Consider the following 25,870-nt stretch of genomic DNA (forward strand, 5'->3'; position numbering starts at 1 on the left):
ACACAGATCTTTATTGTTGGGCCACTTGGTTTATTTGACCCCCCCCAACCCCGGTGTCTGAACGTTGCCAGTCTGCCCCTGCATGGTGTAAATGCCTCCAGGAGCGTTGGGCTATTGTAGTACGAGTTAACCCATTGGTGCCTGGCTGTACGGTTTACACCTCTCTGTTGTGCAGGGCTGGCTGTGCGGATGCCTCTGCTTGAAGAAAGATGTGTCATGGAATAAGAGGCAGGAGGCCAGCGCTGCTTCTAGGTCAGCCTCTCCTGGCCCTTCTCCTCTGGGTCCGGCTCTCCGTCTGCTTTGGTCCAGTGCAGCTCTCTGTTGGTAAGTCAGTGACGCTCTATTGTCTCCGGCAATGAATAGGTTAACACAATGTAAGCATGCACTTTTTTTGCTTGGAGTGGCTTTTGATGTATTATCCGGTGTTTCCCAAACATCACAGAGAATCTCCATCCCTTTCTTCTTTGTCTCTCGCTTTCTCGCTTTCATTCCTGTTCTCTATTAGGATCTCCTCCAATTTGTGCCGCTCTATTCCGTCTTCTTTCCTTCTGGATCTGTCTTTCCTTTCCTTGCCCCCTATACAGATGTTTTTGTTCTTTGCTACTTCTTTACCTCTGTCTCATTCATGTGTTATTCCTTTGTTTCCTCCGAGACTCTGGGGCTTTATTCACTAAAGGGAGACTTGTCGGGGGTGTTGTGGATTATGGTTATAGAAAACTATGATGATGATGATAATAGAAAGATGGATAGATAGATGGATGGATGGATAGATAGATGGATGGATGGATGGATAGATAGGTAGATAGATGGATATATAGATATGACAGACAGGTAGATTAATGTATAGGCAGAAAGACAGATGGACAGATAGATAATGCATGGATACATCCATAGATTATATCAAATAAAAATAGCAGAGAACGCTGCCAAACAACTCTCGGTTCAGGACCCTGGAGAGGGCAAACCCTGCACGCTCTTGAGTTCAGCCCGTCCGGTAAGTGCTGCTACTTCTTTACCGCTGTCTCATTCACTGGCTATTCCACCGTTACCTCCGAGACCCTGGGCTTTATTCACTAAAGGGGCGAGTTGTGGTATAAACTCCCTCACATCACTATTCATTATAAACGGCCAACACTGACATATTTCTCCTGCATGAAGTGCTGAGCTGGCCCTGTTTAATGCACGATCCAACACATAAGGAGACGTTTTAATAAATCTGGCTGATTTAACTATACATTATACAGGGCCAGTCACGCTCTGCCTGCACACGGAAGGTAACGGGTTGGTTCATAACGTATAGTGAGCTGAAAGACAACTCTTTCGTGAACGAACCCCTTTACCCTTTATCTCCATTCCACTTTCCCTTTCTCCTTTTTATACAATCTCACTCTCTTCTTCCAAGGCAGGGCTAAAGCTGACCGTATTGCAAAAAGGCCAACATTAACCCTTCGTAGCGCATACAATTATAGGAACAAACCCATAACTCACCGTTTAATTAATCAGCGCCACTCGGCTCGCTGGCTCTCTCTTTTTTTTTTGGCTCTTTTCCCTCTCTCTTTCCCCCCTTTCTGTTTCAGGCTAATGCACTTTACAGAACCACAAGCTCCCAGCACACACTCTAATATATTAAACATTTAAATATATATTTAGTTCTGTAAGATCGGGATTTCTTTGTGCGGGTATTAATAGGATTTGCAGCGTGCTTGCTTCTGCCCTGGGCTTTAACACTAGCTACAGCCTGATAATATTATTACGGCTTCAAAAGTGTGGAATTTAATAAGACGTGCGGGGTTTTATACAAAGAGCCTTAGACTATCTGCTCCGCTCTCCGCTGTTCCACAAGCCAGAAAATCTGATTTCTTTATTGAATGCTTCACGACGTAAAAAAAAACCATTGAAAAGCAAAAAAAAATAATGATAAATGCCTTTTATTTTTCTAAATCAGCCAATTGCGGGCGGGAAATAAATGGAATGTATTTCGGGTTACGGTATCGATATTTTGGAGCTTTGATTTTATGCAAATGGCATCATCTCGCCGGGAGACGTACACCTACTCGTTCGGCCGTAAATAAAAAGAACAATTCTAAGGCGAAGTTCTAATTGTGGAGCAGTCGCCATGCCAACTAATGGAATATTCCTACTGATGACTCCGCGTTTGGCACTTTGGAACAGAATTATTCTTTATAAATATGTGTTCCATGTTATTACCGGAATAATGTTAACACTTCTGCTGCCAGAGAGGTTGTGTTCTACATTCTGCGGGCATCATAAAGGGTAAAAGATACTGCAATATGTTTTATAGGCAGTGAAATAATTACTCATTGAGAAATAAAGGAAGCCCTGGCTTTCCATGGGGCCATCTTGGCAAATGCCACTTGGGCCAGTGCTCAATGACACCTCTTACCTACCTTTATTGTCGCTTGTATTGACATGGCCTGTCTTTTAGTGTGTGGCCCTTGGATGCATACGAACGGCCCCAAGCTGCAAATGTGTAAGAGCGTATGGTGCAGCTGTGTATATCCAGCAGGCGTCCACACGTGGGTCACTTATTTGGCTGTTGGCTAGGGTGACCACATCGGCCATGTTTTCCACGACCCATATAATAAAGTTCACACATTGCTGACCAGCCCAGATAAAATGCTGCACCGCAGTATGTGGGACGTATAGACTCATGGAAGGGAACCAATTAGTCAGCTATACATCCTCCATACTGCAGGGCAGCATTTTATCTGGGCTGGTCAGCAATATGTAAAATTTATGTGTGTCCTGGAAAACATGGTCGATGTGGTCATCCTACCGTTGGCCTTAAAATGCCAGGGGCAATTACGTATATTCCCCAGCCCATCCCTGGCTGAAAGAACAGCTCTATGGAAAGCGTCCAGATGTAGAACTAACCAGTTAAGGTAACATCACAGCTTTTAGCAGAACTAAAGTTAACCTATTAACTATTAATTAGAATAACTATTAATTATAATAACTATTAATTATAATGACTCTTAATTATAAACTAACAACATCCTTTGCTATATTGATGGGCAGGCAGGATTATTGTTTTGTATATATTTGATTTAAAAGTAGGGGACTCTTTTATCTCAGGCTCAAAGCAAGGTGGCAAAAGGTGGTCTTTCGATTCTAGTCTTGTCAGACCCCCAGAATATATGTATTGTAAGAAGCGCTGTGTAAATTGTTGGCGCTATATAAATAAAAGATAATAATAATAATAATAATAATTTATTTCCAGTCCTCAAGGTCTTTCACTTCTCTTATCTGAAGCAATGGAGGGGGATGTAGCTTAAGGGGGATCAAAAATGATTCCTATTCTGGGAAAAGAGTGTTAGGGTGACTGCTCCCTGTATAGATATAAGGCGGGTTTCTATTATATATATTACTTATTTTAATCTATAAACGCAATATCTACGCTTATTTCGTCTATAGAACTGCAGCATGTAGGGTGAAGCCACGCTAGCCTGTGTTTGGAGAGCTTGCAATTATGTTAAGTATTGGATTCATTCCTTTCGGAGGGGGTACCAACGTGAAGACATTTTGCCGTATAATGGTAGTCTGCCAAATCTGTGCGTTATAAACTATCAAAAATTACAGGATATCAGCAATCAGCAGTTTTAAGGAAGATATGTAATCACAGCATCTGATTGTTTTTATCGTTATCATCATGAAATCTTACGTTATGAACAAGGTGATAAATTCTTAACGGGGAAAGAATTTCATTTGCTTGAGAAATAAATAAGATTTTGTATCATCTTTAGCTGCATGCTTCCGATATTGTAAGCAACCCATGTTCTGGTTCCTAGGGTATGTAGGGCCATGTGTGAACTAATAAGCAGGGCAGTTTATGTTATTTACCCCATAGAAAGAGTGGAGGTGGCAGTCGAATCAGTGTATGGTGGCATTGGTGCTGAATACCGACCCTCTTGGCCTCTAGGCACATGCTCCCACAATCGCCCACTCTCACGTATTTGTCGGGTGCCTGGCTCCACTTCTTGAGCTTGGTGGAAGCTGCCATCGCCGACATCCTACCTCCCAGCTATAGTAGTCTGGACACCCAACTGCCGCTGAGCGGCTGGATTATCCAGCAAAGCACTGGGAGTCACAAGAGCCTGAGGCCCCTAGGCACATGGTTAACGTGCCGAATATTGTGCACTAATGCCACCTGTCTGACTGCTCAGCGAGGTGCAGGGTCTCCTTAAAGGGACATTCCACCCATCATAGACACTTTAATATATATGATAGCTGATGGGGTCCCTTTAAATTTACATGGCGGCCCCTCTTGCATATGCATTGGGGGTATTCTGCATAATCCACCCATATGCATTTGCCCCCTTACCCCCCCAGCTGTTTTCCATGCGTTTGGCTGAAGCAGTCTAGATTTCTGTTATAAATGGAGCTCGGTATTTATCACGCACAGCCTTTTTTTATTCGTTTACATAAACTAAAGGGGTTTTATGTTGAATTAGTTGTTTACAATGATACGAACATATTTTAATGAATCCTTTCTAATGATCTAAAATCTACTTCACAAGCTTTATCAGCTACACAGACGCATTGCTGGAACGGTATATCATGGAGATTAATGGTGCCACGATTAAAGACCATAACTGCTTGTACAATGTTATATGTACCCATCCTGTGTGTCTAATTAGATGTGTTCTAATTATTTTTTTTATTGGAAACCTATAATTTTTCAGTGGGTTACAATGTTGCTTTTGTTAAATTGTGTTAAGTGAATTCCATACCCAGAGGACCTCATCGCTTTGGCTGTGCACACCTTGAGCATATTAACTTAGCGCCGGTTGGCAGGTAGACATACATTGATTCTCACCATTATGTCGCGTAAGTGATTGCCCAATCTTGAGAAGATTGGGAAACGAATCGATAATTGTTTACAGTGCTTCGGGGTAATAAGAAGTGCCTTCCTCACTCCTGTTTTGAAGGACAGTCATTGTGATACCACCACATTATACACACACATGCATTTGTGAGTGTGTATTTATATATATATAGATATATATATATTATATATATATATTTATGTATATATATACACACACACACACATATATACATATATATATATATATATATATATATATATATATATATACATATATACAGATCTACATATATAATATTATTTATATATATATAATTTTTATATATATAGATTTTTTTTAATATAATTTAATATAATAACCAATAAAATAGCCAAAGTGCATCAAAAGCAAGAAACATTTTTTTTTTACAAATATCCTAACAAAACTGATTTGGTTTAAAACGGAAATATTTCTTCTCGTTTCACAAAACCTCTGATTGTTGCCCTTTTCACAAATATATATAAGAAACAGGAATTCTATCATTTAATACTATTCTCATTACTAGAAATCCCATTGAATCAACATAATAACAGAGGACAAGTAAGAAAGCTTTCAGAAACCAGTACAGTCACCACATTGTGTGACATTCTCTCACTGCGGCATTCATTCCTCTAATAACCTTAGGCTTATTAATTCAAGTTAGGCTTTCTGTTTCCTAGGATAATTAGGTGTAGCTTTAACATCATTCTTACTTGATACTGAAAAACCCCATATGGGAATAGTAAGGCATATATATAGTGAACTTAAAAAAATAATAATAATTAATCGCCCTACTACATAGAAACTCTGTGCTTAATGGCTAGACTGCTCTCCCTTGCTGAATCTAGCTCTTAAGTCTTTGCAAAATGATTCTCGGTCAATGGCATGGACAGGGTGATGCTGCATTTACTGCTGAACTTGGCCATGATGGGGAATGTACACGGTGAACATATGTATGCGTGTGCGGACACACGGTGCTACTGAGCAGGGCAGCCATCATGGAGGTAAAAACGGTACCGGGTAAGCATGGGGACCTGGCCTTCCAGATTTATCACAAGCCCCCCATTTGCCTTAGTGGTCTGCTACCCATGTCTGGTGGCCATAGCTGGGGAAACTCCAGGTTCTTAGGAGGTGGCGTTGCATCAGGCCCCATTCCCCCTCGAACAATGGCCTGTGTCCCGCAACATCAGTAGGACCGTCCACTGACGTCAGCGGGATTGCCCACCAACATTGGCAGGACCTGCTACCTGCACAGGGGAGGGCTCTGGGTAACTGGGGGCACAAAGTTACCAGTTATGCTGGTTGCCCCTTTCTGGACTATGGGGCCTGGTGCCCCAATTGCAAGCTTTAGGGCCTGGTGCAAAAATGGGGGGAAGCAGTGATAGGGTGGCAGGAGGAGCATGGGGTGGGGCAGGGCACATGGCCCCTGTCTTTAGGTTTGTACAGGGCCCCAAGATTTATGGTGGCGGCCCTGCTTCTGAGTTATAGAGCACGGTGCCCCTTTAACAGGTGAGAATAATTACATGGAAAATATATAGATTTGCAGAAATTGCCAAGAAATAAAAAAAAAACCATGTGGCTTGGGATTTAAACTGTATATTCATTTTAAATGACTGCTTAACAACATAAAAAAATGAAAAGGAAATGAATACGGTCATTTAAGAATCCTGCCATGGTATGCTGGAACAGTAAAGTTTATTACATGTTCTTTTTTTAAGCTTCAAGGATGCAGGAGAAAGAAGGTCAGCCGGGACACAAACGCTGTCAAGCATGAAAGAAAGCCGGTGTTCGGGGCCGGGGAAAATGCTGCTTGTGATGAGATGCACAATTAAGGCGACAACACTGGGCCAGATTAACTAGAGCGAGGCTGGATTCACGAGGGCCAGGGGGCCACCATTTCTAAAGCGTTTCACTTGGCAGCCATTATTTTTTTTTGGGGGGGGGGCATTAGCTTTCTTGTAGCCTTAAAAAAGCAGTTTTTTTAGAAGATATAGTACCTGTTACTTATATCTGTGGACTCCTAAGAAACATGACATTAACCCTTTAAATTCCAGTTGAGGGAATAGTAAGCCCAGGGTGAAGAGCATGAAGATATAGCAGAGGTCATTTAACCTGATATACCTGTTCTTATAACATATCGGAGAGACCTTTGGTGTCAAGAAATCCTCGATAGGAAAAAAGATTTCAGAAAATGCAAAATAGTAATATCTACCGGTATTCCCCCCCCCTCCCCCAAATAATAAAGAAGAAACTTTGGTGTAACCTTCTCTGTCAATAAACATAGACATGACATCTCCCAATTGTCCCTGCTTAAGCGGGACAGTCCCTCTTTGGGACCCAAGTCACTTTTGTCCCTCTTACCTCCCCTGATGCTCCTCTTTTCTAGGAACCAAGTGTATCACATTGTTCTGGAATAATAATACACACATTATTGTTTGATTAACCCCTTCGAGACAAAGGCTGATTTTACTTTTTGTACCCTTTGTGACAATGGCCTTTTTAACATTTCTGCGCTGCTTGTGTTTAGCTGTAATTTTCTTCTTTCCCGTTTACTGAACCCACACACATTAGATATTGTTTTTTTCAGGACAAGAAGGGCTTTCTTTAGATGACATTGTTTTGATTGTATCATATTATTTACTATTAAAAAAAATATAAAATATGGTGAAAAATTTAGAAAAAAATGACTGTTTCTAACTTTTAGTTGAAAAATCTTTTACTCATCTATAAAAGGTAATGAAAAAACCTGCTAAATAGATTCTACTATTTGTCCTGAGTTTAGAAATACCCAATGTTTTTATGTTTTTTTGCTTTTTTCTACCCATTATGGGGCAATAAGTACAGGTAGCGTTTTGCTATTTCAAAGCCATTTTTTCCAAATCTGGTAATTCTTCCCCCCATGTGCCATTTCGGGTATCTTTGAACCCGGCCAATGCAATTTACCCCATCAAGTCATATATTTTTGAAAACTAGACAGCCCAGGGTATTTCAAATGCTAGTATTTTAACTCTTTCCATGCACCATATCTACCACCAGTCTTTGTCAAACTTTGTGGTAGTCATTTTTTTGCATTTGGTTTTCCACACACATTTTAATTCAGGTATGAATTAAAATGTTCTCGTATATGTCACTATCACAAAACACCCCAATATGTGTTCAGCAACATCTCCTGAGTACAGCGATACCTCACATGAATGATTTTGCCTGGCTGTTTGGGGGCAAAAGGGCCACATTTGGGGCATGCGCTTTTTTCAATGTTGAACTTTGGCATTTGGGATCCACTGCCCATGCCCTATTTGGTACATCTTTGAGCCAGGCCATTTCAGTGTGCCCAACAAAACCATATATTTTTCAAAACTAGACACCACAGGGTATTTTAAATGCTGGTATTTTAACTCTTTGCATGCACATATTTTACCACCAGCATTTTTTCAAAGTTTGCAGTAATATTTTTGTGTGTGTATTTTTCCCACACACACCTACTTTATGTATGAATTTACAGCTCCTGGTATATGCCGCTGTCACACGACACCCCATAATGTGTTCAGCAACATCTCCTGAGTGCAGTGATATCCCACATGCATGGGTGTGTCATTTTTTGGGGGAACTAAAAGGCCACATTTGGTACGTGTGCATTTTTCTAATTGGAAATTAGATGTGTGGCCATCCTTCCCCCCGTGTTAATTGGGACGTTGTTGAACCTGGCCCATTCAATTTACCCCATCAAATCATACATTTTTTAAAAGTAGACACCCCACGGGCATTTAATATGCCAGTATTTTAACTCTTTCCATGCGAGAATTGTTTTAAGCTAATATGCTAATTTTAGGACTTGCTCACAAAAATATATTTTTTATATATATATATATTTTTTTTTTATTATTTTTTTTTAAAAAAAAATTAACATTTTTTTTCAACTTGGAGGTTCCCCTGATAGTGACATCAGTGGGAAATGATTTTTACATTTTACTGTTTTTTTACTATTTTTTTCTAATTATTATTAATTTTATTTTATTTTTTAATTTATTTTTACTAATCACACTGTGATTAGAAAGCTGGGCTCCATTGACTTGCATGGTGAATGCAGTACCTGTATTCAACCTGCAAGTGGAGCCAAAGTTCTCTAGATGGTCTGGACCATCTAGCGAACTTTTAAAATTTGTGGTTCCTGTTACAGGACGGCGGCCATCTTCCTTGATGGCGAAGATTGCCGGCAGCTGCGGCTGTGACCGCTCTCCGGAGCGGTCACAGCCCATCAAAAGGTTAGTGTTTGGTGTCGCTGGATGCCTCTTGATCGAGGCATTCCAGCGACACCATTTAAGTTTAGGAGGCGATCGTCGATCGCCTCCTAAACGCTTTTAAAACGGGCGTCCGCCGCCATACAAAGTATGGCGGATGTTGACGCCCCGTGGAGGGGCCAGAGATGGCCCCTTCGTGCCGATCGCGGCGTTGCTGAATGCCTCGAGGTCGAGGCATTCAGCAACGCTTTTTGGGTGCAGAAAGCGATAGTAGATCGCTTTCTGCACCCGTTTAAAGACGTGCCGGTCCTGGCACGTCAATTGTCGTAAAGCACATGCTTTTCCGTGCCGTGCCAGGACCGGCAATTGTCATTAAGGGGTTAAACAGCAATGAATGCATCTATTAATTAGTTTCAACAAAACCCATTGATACAGAAATATAGCCTAAAAAGTCCCTGTCACGAACGCACTCTACTCCAAGCGTGCGCGTGACTTGGTTCTGGTGGTAAAAGGGTTAAAATTCACTATCTGTCTGCACTAGACCGGAAATAGTGATAAAAATACAAATATCCACCTTAATACCACCCGCAATTAACTGTAATGATATAACAAATATCAAAATAACGCTGCCACCACCAAGACAATTTAGAAATGGGGTGTCTTGGTACCCCAAGTGAATCAGACTATAACAACCCACACAGTATATTTTAACACAAAAATTATGTGATTTAAAATTACCAATAAAACGGTCTCTTCAGGTAACGCGAGTCTTTACCAGACAAAGGCAGAACTTAATAAAGGAATATTTATTATGAATAAAAAAATCACAGTGCATACACAAAAAGATGATAAACAGATTATTTACACCAAACAGATAAAATAAAAAGGAGAAAATTACAGAAAACCTAACTACTCACTGAATGGTCAAGTAACAGTTTTTCTGTCCGTAGGGCTCCGGCAAGGAAAGATGGCGACTTACTCAAAATTAGATCTTGGCCCCTAGTAAGCACACTCACCAATCTTCTTTCACTAACTTTATACTCTTTCCCAGTTCATCTCGAGTTTCCAAGCCGGCCCAGAGGTGGTATAAGCGGAGGGAAGGTGTACCATAAGTGACCTCCCCCTTGTGTGGTGGAAACATATCAGTCCAAATAACTTATTTTCATTTTATCGTTCCTCCTGTGCTCGCCACAGTAATAATTTATGCGCTTATGAATTTCTTGTAAATTGTGAAGTCCATAGATATGTCACACTTGCTACATATGACTGAACATCATAGACTTCACAATTCCTTCCAAACCGTTTACGTTGCGCCGCCATGTTTGTACTCTTTTTGTAGGGTGCGCTTTCCCCGTTCTAGGTATGCACACAAGGAGGTATGATAATGAATATATGAGTTATTATTGATATGTGTTGGATATGACCTGGATATGAGATGGTTTTCCTGACTGCTAGTGGTCACTTAGCATATCAAAGAATCCAGTATCTATGAGGGGATACAGGCATATGGTCGTCTACATTTGAACCTAGACAAAACGGCAGCTCCACTGCAGGACCTAACACCCTGTAGAAGGCCCCGGTTGGAGTCCGAGCTTCAAAGGACAAATTTATCTCACAAGACCTTTTGGCACCACATGACTGTACAATCAAATTAACCCCTCTCATACTGAAATTGGCCATACCATCTCTACCAAGTAGCAAGTCCATGTATGCACTACACAAGTTGGTATGACAGTCCCCATAAAGCCCCACTGTCCCTCTTTTGCCGTGTAAACAATAGTCTAATTGTTTCAGGAATTAAACGTTACTCTTTTTTGTAAATTTTAGTTTTTTGAGAATTTAGTTTGTTGAATAAAATATCTAAAACATACAATACATGTATCATGCTTATATGAACATCTAGGTCTGTACAATTTATTTCTGCCCCATAGAGATTTACTTTGCATAAGACTATTACAGTGGATCTGGGGGGTGATAATATGAAACCAAGTTTAACAAAATAACATTAATATAATTAATTCGTATCCAGAACTTAATCTGCTGGGATTATGCTATTTATTTCTGCGATATGGAAATTAAATTACTTCCGCTGCAACGATAAATATGCGCAGGGATTAATCTGGAATAATGTGACCTACTAACACTGCAAGCACGAGTTGGGTGCGTTTTGCTGCTGTGTATTAAATTAAGGGTATAAGGGTATTTCCCTCTTGTATTTGAGGTCTGGGAGTGGTGTAAACTTTGGGGTTTTAGCATTATGTATTCATAGTCATTAAATCACAGTGTGAACACAGTAATTGAGTCAAATTTAAATATCCAAAATATTTTTGACATTATTATATTTATTAATTATATAAATTCTGTCATTTATTTGAATTTATTTTATCAACCTAGTTAATATTATACTTCACCGTTCGTGATAGCTCCACTAAGAAAGAAGGTATATTAGAGCACTCTGAGAGTGCTTTAATATCCATTCTATCAAAGAAGAATAACAAGTGAATCTGCAGCCCTGCAGCTGCCCTCCTCCTCAGTGGTCTGACAATTCTTGCCACTGATTGGCTGCTCAGTGGGAGCGCGTTCCCCACATACGTACTGGGACTGTATTTATACGATGGCTGGAGTGTCTCTTTAAGAGTCTCCTGCATCTAACCATGACATCCCTCCGTCCTTCTTTCAATGCCCTCCAATTTATCAATGTCTTTGCGGAAATAACGTCTTCCCGGTGATCCGGCGGTTAGAAATATATCAGATACTCAGCGCACCACCTGGAAATTCTTCAACCAAGATAGAAGCCACTTTCATTACTGACCTGTAACCTTTGCTGTAAAAAAACACATTTATGGTGGAAAGACATCAACGGATATATTCTCAAATGTTATATTATTCGTGTAACATCAAAACATCAGCAAGTTGTGAGATTGATATCTTCGAGTTTTTTTATTACCAGCATCAGATTAAAAATAAGTTTTCAAAAAGAATTCTGCTATTTTAAAAAAAAAATAGCTTCAGTGTTTCCATAATAGCATAATGTTTCCAGCTAGCTGCATATTAGGCATTTTGTTCTCACTCTGTTATGTGAGCCCCAATCTACTAGACAAACACCCTGATTCCTTATCATACTGCCTTGGGTAAACAGTAGAATGGCTCAGTCTCAATCACCCTAATGAAGGACTTCATTAGCATTGCCATAAAGCATCAGCTCAGTGTAGTGTTTGAGCCGGGAAAGTCACCCAAAATATCACATGGGGGTTACTACTGTATACAGCGCTGGGGAGTTATATTACTGTATACAGCGCTGGGGGTTATATTACTGTATACAGCGCTGGGGAGTTATATTACTGTATACAGCGCTGGGGGTTATATTACTGTATACAGCGCTGGGGGGTTATATTACTGTATACAGAGCTGGGTGTTATATTACTGTATACAGCGCTGGGGGTTATATTACTGTATACAGCACTGGGGGTTATATTACTGTATACAGCGCTGGGGGATTATTACTGTATACAGCGATGGGGGTTATATTACTGTATACAGCACTGGGGGTTATATTACTGTATACAGCACTGGGGTTATATTACTGTATACAGCGCTGGGGAGTTATATTACTGTATACAGCGCTGGGGAGTTATATTACTGTATACAGCGCTGGGGGTTATATTACTGTATACAGCGCTGGGGGTTATATTACTGTATACAGCACTGGGGGTTATATTACTGTATACAGCGCTGGGGGATTATTACTGTATACAGCGATGGGGGTTATATTACTGTATACAGCACTGGGGGTTATATTACTGTATACAGCACTGGGGTTATATTACTGTATACAGCGCTGGGGAGTTATATTACTGTATACAGCGCTGGGGAGTTATATTACTGTATACAGCGCTGGGGGTTATATTACTGTATACAGCGCTGGGGAGTTATATTACTGTATACAGCGCTGGGGGTTATATTACTGTATACAGCGCTGGGGGGTTATATTACTGTATACAGCGCTGGGGGTTATATTACTGTACACAGCGCTGGGGGGTTATATTACTGTATACAGCGCTGGGGAGTTATATTACTGTATACAGCGCTGGGGGTTATATTACTGTATACAGCGCTGGGGAGTTATATTACTGTATACAGCGCTGGGGGTTATATTACTGTACACAGCGCTGGGGGGTTATATTACTGTATACAGCGCTGGGGGGTTATATTACTGTATACAGAGCTGGGTGTTATATTACTGTATACAGCGCTGGGGGTTATATTACTGTATACAGCACTGGGGGTTATATTACTGTATACAGCGCTGGGGGATTATTACTGTATACAGCGATGGGGGTTATATTACTGTATACAGCACTGGGGGTTATATTACTGTATACAGCACTGGGGTTATATTACTGTATACAGCGCTGGGGAGTTATATTACTGTATACAGCGCTGGGGAGTTATATTACTGTATACAGCGCTGGGGGTTATATTACTGTATACAGCGCTGGGGAGTTATATTACTGTATACAGCGCTGGGGGTTATATTACTGTACACAGCGCTGGGGGGTTATATTACTGTATACAGCGCTGGGGGGTTATATTACTGTATACAGAGCTGGGTGTTATATTACTGTATACAGTGCTGGGGGTTATATTACTGTATACAGCACTGGGGGTTATATTACTGTATACAGCGCTGGGGGATTATTACTGTATACAGCGATGGGGGTTATATTACTGTATACAGCACTGGGGGTTATATTACTGTATACAGCACTGGGGTTATATTACTGTATACAGCGCTGGGGGTTATATTACTGTATACAACGCTGGGAGTTATATTACTGTATACAACGCTGGGAGTTATATTACTGTATACAGCGCTGGGGGTTATATTACTGTATACAGCGCTGGGGGTTATATTACTGTATACAGCACTGGGGGTTATATTACTGTATACAGCGCTGGGGGTTATTAGTGTATACAGCGATGAGGGTATATTACTGTATACAGTGCTGGGGGTTATATTACTGTATACAGCGCTGGGGGTTATATTACTGTATGCAGCACTGGGGGGTTATATTACTGTATACAGCGCTGGGGGTTATTACTGTATACAGCGCTGGGGGGTTATTAGTGTATACAGCGATGGGGGTTATATTACTGTATACAGCACTGGGGGGTTATTACTGTATACAGCGCTGGGGGGTTATTACTGTATACAGCGCTGGGGGGGGGTTATTAGTGTATACAGCGATGGGGGTATATTATTGTATACCACCCTGGGGTTTATACTCAAAATAAATCTCTTTTCTCCATGCCTGACATTTTTTTGTATGTCAGACATGTCAGGTGTGAGTACCCACTTCAATATTAAGCTATTTCTGACTTTAAACTCTGATATTGAACCTTCTGTTAACTCCTTGGAAGTCACGCACGTTCTAGGAAACGAATACATAAAACTGTCATTGCCACCATAAACCGAGCTTACATTCTTAGCATAGCAAATCAACGCATTTGCTGAATAAAGTAAATATTTGCGTCTGCTAAATTGATGTTAAGTGTTCATCCAGTTCAAACACATTTAACTAGAACCGTTGAATCGTTTCTAAGTCGCTTACATTAATGTTCTTCGGAGTGGGTAGAGAAGGCGGATGCTTTAATGTGAAAATTCGCGCAGCGGTTGTCTCTCTTTTTTATCTGAATTGCATAAGTATAGGTATAACATTTCTATACTAAGTAGCTCTTAACAGCCCTTTTCCATTCTTTAGTCTTACATGAAAGAATGAATTCTGGAAATGGATTCACTATAAAATTTGGCTATTTTTGTCATTCTTGCATGATTACACCTATTTTGGATATACATTAAGTTGTCGAGGGAGTGTATTTTTTAGATGTATTGGAGGCAGTTAGATTTGTTAACTCTTTATCGTGAATATTTTGACTTTACTGCAAGGGTGGTAGATACATGGAATAGCCTCCAATCTGAAGTGGTAGAGGGGATTTAAACATGCATAGGATGGGCTTAAAGCTACACTAAAGCTAAGACAAGGCCAAGCACTGATTGAGGTCTCAGTCTCTATATCAGGGAAATGGGCAGATAGAACCAAATGATTCTTATCTGCTGTCAAATTCTATGTTTCTAATATATTTTTTTGCATTAATTTCATTTTTCTTATAATCTTGTATGATAAATGGGTTGCAGCCTATACGCTTGAAATGATTAAATTTCATTGTTTCGTTAAATATTAATCTAAATATCTCATCAACTGAAACAGGAATAATCCAGCAATCATTTCCATTATTATCACTATAATTTTTTTTTTTATTTTAGTGACTGCTACAGCCTACTTTACATATTTACTTTACTTATTCAAAGGCAAATGGGAAAAAACAATTGAATCAAAGCAATACAAATAAAATATATTGGATGTAACATACAACTCAAGGGCTTGTAAAACTGATGGGGGAGAAAAATAACTCAAACCTCTACAAGTCAAGTTCTGCTCAATATATACTCCATGCTTACTAGATTTATGACAAGCATATTAATGTATAGAGTACAGTCTACATAATTATAAAAAAGTAAAATTATAAAATCTATAAAACTATATAGAAATAAAAAACACTAAAAACTGTTTCAACCCTATCCGTTAAGAAAGTTTATAACGTATTCTTTAATACCTCTTAACTTGTGTTCCAGATATAGACTCCCCCCAACTCCGATATCTTTAGGAGATTGACGTATTTCCATTTGATCACCCTCAACCTCCTAACATAATATTAGCTCACAAAAGAAGACCCCCTACACTTTCTGTGATTTCTGTTTATTTTGGTTACTGTATTTTGTATTGTTCCTAGAATGTGAAGACTCCTTCAGGTCTATTCACTAGGAAGTCGAGTGGGTAGTTGGAGTGCTCAAGAGTTAACTTGACTCACCAGACTTGACTGAGGTTGCATGCCCTCTCGTTTTAACACTCACAAAGAGCATGCATATTGGCTAAAAGATGTGTTTTTTTTCAACTTTTCATTTGTTTTTAGTTTCAGTTGAGGATATGCGAGTGCATTCAACGTTACATTTTTCTAGGTTCAGGTGAGGACATGCAAGTTGATTCAAAACTTGCATGTCCACACCTTTGACTCATAGAATATAGTGCAAAAAACGTCCCCAACAAATAATAAAAAAGAGACAAAAGACACCCCATGTAGAGTGGAGCAGAGAGGTAATTAAATCAAACAGGAGGTATATTCTCCAATTGCCCCATGTCCAGTCCCACACAGGCTGTGGCCCTGCCCCGAGCTGTCTTTCTGATCTTGAACCCTCTATATCCCCTGCCTAACTTACTGTGAGCTCTTGTGTCCCGCTGTGGCCATGCGTCAGCGAGCTACCAGAATCCGGCAAGTTCTGTTTTAAACATTTCTGCAAGCTGCTCAACATGGAGAAAAATATGTTTTTGAGTTAAAACTCTATTAGTTGAGCACAAAGCCAAAACTGTATGGCTCAAACTCATATCAGACCGAGAAAAAACAAGTGTACATTATGAGCGATGCCTGACGCGTTTCACACATGCTCTTATTTAATGGTTTAATGAGGTTTGTTCCACAGGGACTAGTTGCAGGTACTGGAAATGTGGAACACCTGTCCCTCTGTCAATTAGGTGAAAATTAGCAACAATTAGAAGGAAATAATGGAAGTGAAAAAGCTGTTAGCGCTCTTAATCATAAAAGCAGCAATGTGGAAATTTAATTGAAACACATTCATATATTTGTGTTAATGTAAAGCAATTATGTTGTACAATGAACCCAATATTTTGCACAACTAAAGGACTCAGTATTAAGATTTAATACATTTTAAACACTGTGGTTTTCAAAGGTTCTTACATCTGGTTCTTGTCTCGGGGGGGGGGTATTAAATGAGTTAAGGAGTTTGCCCTATTGGGTGATCGGGTACCCTGTCGCAACACTTATGCTTGTGCTGTTTGGGGATATCAGGGACCTCGAGTACACTATGGAGCACTGTGCCCAAGCGACACAGCCTCCATAGTAACCATGCAGCACATGCGTGTCCCGCATATGTATATCCTGACGTGATGTCAGGATATGACATCATATCCCATCCTCAGCATGGTGGACAGCAGCCTTGGAAAGTTTCAGCTGTCTAAAGCCTCCTCTTAAGAAATGGACAAGGTGACTGAAGTGATACCTACAGGCAAGGTCTTCCATGTTTTCTTGGGGGTTTTTTGACATCAGCAAGATTAAAGTGATTTTCTGTTGCACAAATTGTCTGATGATCTCCACCTCTGGGAAAGAGCCTTCATGGTCCAACATAGAAAATGATTTTGAGTCCCATTAGCTTGTGGGAACCCAGATGTATTCCGAAAAGCTTACATACCTCGGCATCTATTTCTATGGTGGCCCAATCAATGGTATCATCTCCCACTAAAGACTCAATCTGGTGGCCAGTGAAATGTGGACATGCAAACATCATCAGGTTTCCACTAGAACCCAACAGAGCTATAGACAGAGTTCTTCTTTCCTACAGAATGAGGCTTATTAAATGAGGAGGTAAGAAATCTTGTTGCATTAACTATACATGATGAAGGCCAGCGATTGGGAGATTCTCCTGTTTAAAGGGCTAAGCTGGCACTCCATTATGAATATGTTGGAACGAAAAGATATTTTTTGCAGCTCAGTTTCATCTGCACCTCCTTTTTCAAAATATGCCAAGGCTTTCTTACTTTCCCCCCCTTTTTTAACTCTATAAGTACCAGAAGGGGAAAATGCTTACATGATATAATTCAAGAGCTCACTATATACTACTGATGAGACTTAAAGCAAAGTATTCAAAGTTAATACACCTCCTCCTCTTTATCTTAACCATACCTCTGCCTTACTTCATTTAACCCTTCATTTTCTTGTTTAATGTTATGCCGACCCATTACATAAGCTTCCCTCCTTACAATTGCCCCGGTTGCCCTCTCTTAATTGTGCCTATGGAAGCACAGAAATCCATCAGTCTGATGTGTGTAGAAGGTAGAAGCTTCATCCTCTGTAGTGAGATATGTTAAAGTTTCTAAAGATGCTTCAGAATTGGCGCTATCCCATGGCATAAATTAAGCTCAGCTCGTTACACTTGAGAGTTCTGCCTAAAGGAGGAATTCTTTAAATAAAACCACCTATAGCTTGGTCTTCTTGTTTGGCAGTGAGTGCAACTGTTTTGGAGATATAGTTTGAATATTAACCTTGGAGGAACCGAGGAAGTAGGTTGCTGTAGGTTTCAAATACATAAACTTTAACCTATAAACTATAATTTGTAGGATTTGGGAAACCCACTGAAAAAATTAACCCTTCCTACATTTAGAGAGCATTGTATATTTTTATAGCTTAACCAAAGACGCTAACGTGTGTTCAGTTGAAATAGATTTCTAGAGATCCCCCGCATCAATCTAAATAAAAGAGCGAGTAGGGGAATGAAGATACAATTGTATCAATGACTCATCAGCAAATGATAACCATCTGATAAGCTCCCGAAGGCTGATATTTGACGGCTCTTTGAGAATATTGATTATTAGCTTGGAAAGAAATAACTAAACTCGTTGGGTCTCATATCATTCTCCGCATTCACCTTCTCTGGCTTATAACAACATTCAGGGCACGCGCTATTAATGATAACGAGTTATTGAATGAAAGCAAAAAAAAAGATTTACACGAGTAGCCAAACGCAGAACGGTCTGCGGAGTATGTTTCCTACATGTAGGTTGATTGATAAACACCTCATGTATAAAACAGACCAGCGTTTTAAAGGAGAAGTTACATGTTTGGAATCAATGTATCATTTATCAAGTTACTGTGTCTTGTATTCTTGTTTTCGTCATTCCTGCGGGTTTTTAAATGCGTTGGCCAAACGTTAACGCAAAGATTGGCTGCAGCAGGCAATAGAATAGGTTTCACGTTAAAGTTCTTGTGAACTACAACCCCCATAATGCTGTGGTCAACCAGAAATACCCCACATTTTAAGGATGCTGGCAAAGCCTAATGGGAGCTATTAACCCTTAGGTGGCATTGCAGTTCTTTGAGAGGTCTACTGGCTGAAAGGGTAATTATTCCTAAGCCATCACAGGGCTATGTTTTTGTTTGAAACAAAAATCAACATGTTTCTAAATCCCTAGTTTTGATGCGTGTTTTTCACAGCTAAATTCTGGCAGTCCGGCTCCAGCGATACATATTAATGTTTATGTTTCCGTATCAGAATGCACAACTTCACCATATGGTGTCTTGGCATATTTATGATTATTATTTGGGAGTGCTGATTCGCTTTGGGACTTTTAATAAAGAAACAGATGCCTTTATTGGATTCTTTTTTTTTTTTTGCTATAATAAATGTTAACCACTTCTGTGTACTTACTGGAGTGATTTTTGTTCCCCTATTCTCCCCATTTATCGCTCACTTAGCTGATCATTAATAGCGATGCACACAGACAGAAACAAGAAGAAATACAAGGACTAAAAGCCATATAAAATAACACGGTTATATGTGATGTAAAAAGGCTGTTTCCCTAAGTGGATTTTTTACCTTACCTAAATGAAGCAGCCGCTCATGCATTTAATCATGTATGGGATAGGCATATGGCTACTCAATCTAAGACGAGACCAACGACTGATTGAGCTCTGAGTCTTCACATCAAGAAAAATGAGCAGAGTGGATGAGGCCAAATAGTCAATTTCTATGCTTCTGCGTTTTTTACGGATAGTGAATTGGTAGAATATCAGAAATGGTAGAGGTATTGGGTAGACACAAGGCTATCCCGAACAAAAGACAAGACCAAGGATCAAGTAGGGTTTAAGCTCTTAAAGTAGGTAGGAAAGTGGGCAGACTAGATGGACCAAACAGCTCTAATCTGCTGACAAATTCTATAGCCTGGATACCTGTGAGGACCAAACTTGTTGCGGCCACCGGTTGTATATGCCTGGCCGCTAGCTTCATGAGCATAACGTAACAAGCGACTGTGCATATCCAGCGGTCCGCCACACTTACATCATCAGGTGGCCACTGGCCTTAAAGTGCTAGTCCAGTCCTGGCTGCTTGAGTCACCTGGCACTAAGATCAGCCCTGATTCCAGTACTAATTTTTTTTTTATCATTTTCGAAACCATACTATTTACACCCAAGTGTTTTGTGGCTAGTATAATTGTCATTTTAATTAATCTGTACATTTAGAACCATAATGGGCCATGTTTATAAGGAATATATTCTGCTATATTTTGGAGCAATCGTTATGGAAACCAGTGAAGCTTCTGCTGATTGATCTTCGTTTTGACCTTTTCAACGTAATTGTTCTTCATAAATATGACCCGATGTTACTTTCTTCTTCTCATTAGATTTTTTTTCTTCCCTTTTTGAATCTGACGGTTCCATTTATCTTGTACATTTCAGATGTAAGGCGGAGGGGTGGAAACACTAACACCATATTATTCCCTTGTATTATGACCTTGCAGCGGGAACGGAACAGTAATGGGCTCTGCTGGAAAGAGAATAAACACCAGAAACATGAAAAAGAAATGATCTTCCTAGAAAAAAAAACAGTTACCCTAAAAACAGAGTCATTCGGTTAAAAGCTTTTGTCTAGAGTGAAAACATTAAGAAATGACAGCAATGTTTTCAGACGATATACAGTACTTACTAGAATTGTTAAATTAAAGGTTGTCCACTTAATTTACTTCTTGGGCGGCCGAAGTTACAGAACATTTCTCAGTTTTTTAATTACCAGCACACTAAAATAGTAATCGCATGTAGAACAGATGACTGCAATTGTATATAGAGGAAGTATCGGTAATATTAATGCTATGCTTTATTTTAACCATCCCTGTCTTTTCGCATCTTTCCACTCATACTGTCTGTCTAACTTGCCCACTATCCATGCATACTGCTTGTGACAGAAGCCTCCATCACTGGGGCCACTGGAGAAGCCTGACTGCCAGCCTCCTCCCTATTGACTATGGGCCCTGGGTTTGTAGAGACTTCTGTGGCTACCCCCAGCAGTATCATCTCATCACTGGCTGAGGGGATTATCTCCGGCAGACAGCCAGGATCTGCCACCAGGGAGTGACCACCATTCTTTGATGTTTAATGTTGTATAAATCAGTCTCCCCCCTATTGTATTGTTAATCCCGTTACTGCCCCTGTTGTCTCTGAGAGGCAGATTAAGGGGGAGGTTTGTGTCCCAATATCTTGTTTTATGTTAATGTGTGTTTTGCTGGATATATCCAGCTCTGTGTGTCTAAAATAAATCAGTCTTCGTTTGGTTTTACCCTACACTGAGTTTCGGCGAGTGACTGGGGAACCGGGGAAAGTGTGTTGTCCCAGGCTAAGGGAGCACAAGACAGCGGAGGTAGTCGGTCGGACAAGCCAGCTCCGTGACACTGCTCTTCATCACTGCCCTTCTCTTTATCTAATCTGTCACCATTCTCTCCTTGTCTCTAATCTGCCTCTTCTCCATTCACGCTGCACCTTGTCTGCGTCTTCATTTCTGTCTTGCTCCAGTCTACCCCAAACCATGTCATTGCCTTTCTCTCACTCGCCAATCTGCAGCCAATCTGCACTCCATTTATCCTGTACTTAATCACTGCCCTTATAGCTGCTATATATATATATATATATATATATATATATATATACACATACATATATACAATCTCTAAATCAGCGCACACACATCAAATAGATTATAAACTCTCATGACTGTAGTTAAAACAACTTAAAAACACCTTTCTAAGATGACAAAATTGGAGTTTTAGTCACATTATATGGCCATATTATGCTAAGCCCACCACTACGCCAAAGTACTCCAATGTAGGTGGGTCCTAACCTAAATACTGTTGCTTATATGGAGCTAAATCCTTGCAAATACACTTTGGCGTAGTGGTGGGCTTAGCATAATATGGCCATATAATGTGACTAAAACTCCAATTTTGTCATCTTAGAAAGGTGTTTTTAAGTAGTTTTAACTACAGTCATGAGAGTTTATAATCTATTTGATGTGTGTGCGCTGATTTAGAGATTGTGTATGATTTTGGTCTTTAGCAGCACCCCCTTATAATTAAAGCTAGTTCAGGTGAGTGCTTCCTTTTTGTATTTGTATATATATATATATATATATATATATATATGTAAAAGGGTGAAGCCGTATTAGTCCAGTAGACACGATGTCAAAAAATAGAGTATTGCAGAGTATGCGGTGATACCTTTTTTATTGGACTAACATAATATTAAAAAGACAAGCTTTCGAGAGTTATCCTCCCTTCATCAGGTCTGAAGTTTTTAAGTTGTAACCTCTATCATGTTGATCAGTATTGCTTCAGACCTGATGAAGGGAGGATAACTCTCGAAAGCTTGTCTTTTTAATATTATGTTAGTCCAATAAAAAAGGTATCACCGCATACTCTGCAATACTCTATTTTTTGACATCGTATATATATATATATATATATATACACTGTATATGAGTCGGAAACCTTACCAGTCCATGGTTCCCTTCCAGCAGTCTTTATCTCTCACGCCCCCTACTCTTGCATAATACTTTTATTACTTTTATGTCTTTTCCTCTTCACTCCAGTATGATTCCTTTCTACTTGTCCCTTTCTCTTATTGCTACCCTTCAATATGCTTTAAGCTCCATTGAACCCTAATGCTGCAGACTCGAGCGCATTCTGTTGGGCCAGTCCTAGACTGAGTGCCCCCCCAGGGAAGAATACCCCAAAACATTCTGATCTCTTAGAAAGCTGGAGCATCATAGTAGGAAAGAGTGACTCAGGGATTTCCCCTAGTAAAGTCCCCCATAAGCTGCTACCACCTCAGACCTGTATCTCTAGAAAGACTATACTACTACTCGGCACCCCCTGATTCTTTTGCCCCAGGCAGCTACCTGAGATGCCTGGGGCTAAGAGTGTCCCTGTCAGTATGTGAATCTTTGACCATGTCATGGACATCCACTGATCAGTCATTTGCAGTACGACAGTACGGCTGCACAATTATCCTTATGAATCTCACGCCAACTTTATAGAAGGTGGGACCAACCACCAGCATATGAAAATCCACCAACGTAGTAGTTTACTCTTTAGAGGTTAACCTGTGTCCCATTTTAATCATTTACCCAACATACAAGTAGTAGGGGCATGGCCCCCATCTAATGGGCAGCAGTCACCTGCAATCCACAACTTGGTGCAGATAAATTTAGGAAGCTATGGAGAAGCAAGTTCTAGAACAGTGATGGGCAACCTTTTTGGCGTGGTGTGTCAAAAATCGGCAAAAAATCGAGCATAACTCGCGTGGTGTGTCACTTCGACAAAAAAACATGCACCTCTGCCCCCAGGCTTGCCACTCTGCCCCCCTGATATGCCTTCTAACCCCCTATATGCCACTCTGCCTCCAGAAATGCCTTATACCCCCTATATGCCACTCTGTCCCATGATATGCCTTCTAACCCCCTATATGCCACTCTGCCTCCAGAAATGCCTTATACCCCCTATATGCCACTCTGCCATATAGGGGGTTAAAAGGCATATCATGGGACAGAGTGGCATATAGGGGGGTATAAGGCATTTCTGGAGGCAGAGTGGCATATAGGGGGACACACTTACATACACACACATGCCGATTTTTTTTGTTTTTAACAAATACAAAAAACATTATACAGTACAAAAAATACATTATTTTACTCACCTTCTACTTCTCTTGACTTCCTGGTAGCTGCACACTGTTCTCCTCTATGCTGACAGGAAGTCACTGACCTGACATCCGGTGCTGCAGCAGTCTGAGTGCGAGGGGGCGGAGCTTCCACCTCACGCTGCTCCCATCACTATGCAGCCATCAGACTGCTGGGAATGTAATCTGAACGGCCGGTGCGTGCTGATGCCGCTGGCCGGAGCTACTTTAACACTTTTTTTTTTATTTATATGGTAAGCTGGATCGGCTTGCCATATAAAGTAAAAAAAAAGTATTGAAGCAGAGGCGGCCGGCGGCATCAGCACGCACCGGCCGTTCAGATTACATTCCCAGCAATCTGATGGCCGCATAGTGATGGGAGCAGCGTGAGGGGTGAAAGGTCAGTGCGAGGGGGCGGAGCTTTCACCCCTCACACTGCTCCCATCACTAGACGGCCATCGCACACGGCTGCTGGGTGCACAGATTCTTTCATCCTCGCCGGCCGTGCAGGAGCCGAGGATGAATCGCATGAAATCCTGCGCGTGTCACCCCAAATGGCTACGCGTGTCAGCACTGACACGCGTGTCATAGGTTCGCCATCACTGTTCTAGAACTTCTAGGATACAAAGCAATAATTATGTGACACCCACTTAGGCTCAGGTTTAAATACCAGATTTCGGCATTGTCTTCATATTTTTTTGCAGAATCTGGTTATGAAAGGATTAAACACCAGCAGTCATAGATTAAAAATAGTGTCATAGATTAAATTCCTACTGCTGTACAAAGGACAAAGTCATTGTAGATCAAATTATTCTGTCCTTTTTCTGCCCTTGGCTAAACTAGACGATGAATAGTCAAAAAGCTTTAGGAAGTCATTTGTGACACGGTGACACCTCTACTGTCAGGTAATGCATCTGTGATTACAAATAATTTTTAATCATTTTAATTGTTCAACTCAATAAATGTATCAAAGGATTATTCTCAGTGATGCGACTGTTCCTGGACTCCCCGTCTTAAAGGACCCCCTAGTAGCCTAGAACCAGAATTCTTCCGACTTGAGGCTTATGATAAATGCAATTTGTAGCACCCATGAACCGTATTAATACAGAGCAACGAATAATACTATGCCTACCTCCTTAAGATTGATAAATTCTGATCATTGTCTCCGTGCTGATGGTTTACTTGGTTACTGCATGTTCTAGGAGCTGGAATGCCGAACTTGAATGGAATAATATGTAAGATCTTCTGGTTTTTGTTTTGACGTGGACTTCTCCCCACAAATTTTCTTTCTTTTTATTTATTTTTTTTCTAAGGAAAAAGACTAGCACGGTGAGTGAATTTGTATGGTCTGCTGATTCAATTAAAGCTTTTTCCAGGTGGTGGGTCCAATGTAGCTATTAAACAGCTTGCAAATAATCAAAAAGAGACGGAGAATATTGCTGTTTCACCAAAGCGTAGCCTGTGACCGGAATTAGTTTTTCTTTCTGTAATAACTAAATCTTTGGTCTGGCTTTGTAGTGCAAACTTTCTTTTTTTAACCATACTAAGTTCACCATCTCCTATCTACTTAAACTAAGGCTAAATAAAGTGTCTGGGTCTTAAGCCAGCTTCCCAAGGTCCGTTGAACAGGTCTGAATTATCTGTTAATTGCCTCTGGTTTGAGGCGAAAGATTTGCTAATCCAAGCAAGGTATTTTTTTTCCTGTTATGATTAAAAAAACAGACATACTGTTCTCCATTAATCTTCTGGTCCATCATGAAAAGATCCTTCTGATCCGTCATAGGAGAGCATCATTAAAGGAGTATATCTACAGTATTTTGATTAAAGGTTGCAAAACTTTTCACTTTTCGTACAGCCTCTACCTTTTTAGAATTTATTTATAACTTTTTATCTGTCAAAAGCGCTTATAATAGAAACCTTTTTTTGAATGAGCCCTTTTTTTTCCGGCAAAAGTCTACAATTCTGATATTGCTGAGAAGAAGGATCAATACAAAGAACCGATACAATGGGTAAGGAGGGCACTTAGCGCTATACCTTTTATAAAAATAAAGTCAGGAATAATGTACAGGAATC

The 25,870-nt window shown here is 40.3% G+C and overlaps 1 protein-coding gene across 1 annotated transcript in view; it reads left to right on the forward strand.

Moving 5' to 3' along the window:
* The first annotated feature begins 209 nt into the window (after positions 1 to 209).
* Positions 210 to 25,870, forward strand: part of LOC149278160 (sushi domain-containing protein 4-like) — a 74,149-nt gene continuing 48,488 nt past the window's right edge. Inside the window, exon 1 of the mRNA XM_089502270.1 lies at positions 210 to 324. Within this exon, the coding sequence (XP_089358396.1) occupies positions 210 to 324 (115 nt within the window). The remainder of the gene's footprint in view (positions 325 to 25,870) is intronic.

This window comes from Sceloporus occidentalis, unplaced genomic scaffold, assembly GCF_023333645.1.
Source record: "Sceloporus occidentalis isolate IW3139 unplaced genomic scaffold, rSceOcc1.0.p SCAF_199, whole genome shotgun sequence".
NCBI classification, from domain to species: Eukaryota; Metazoa; Chordata; class Lepidosauria; order Squamata; family Phrynosomatidae; genus Sceloporus; species Sceloporus occidentalis.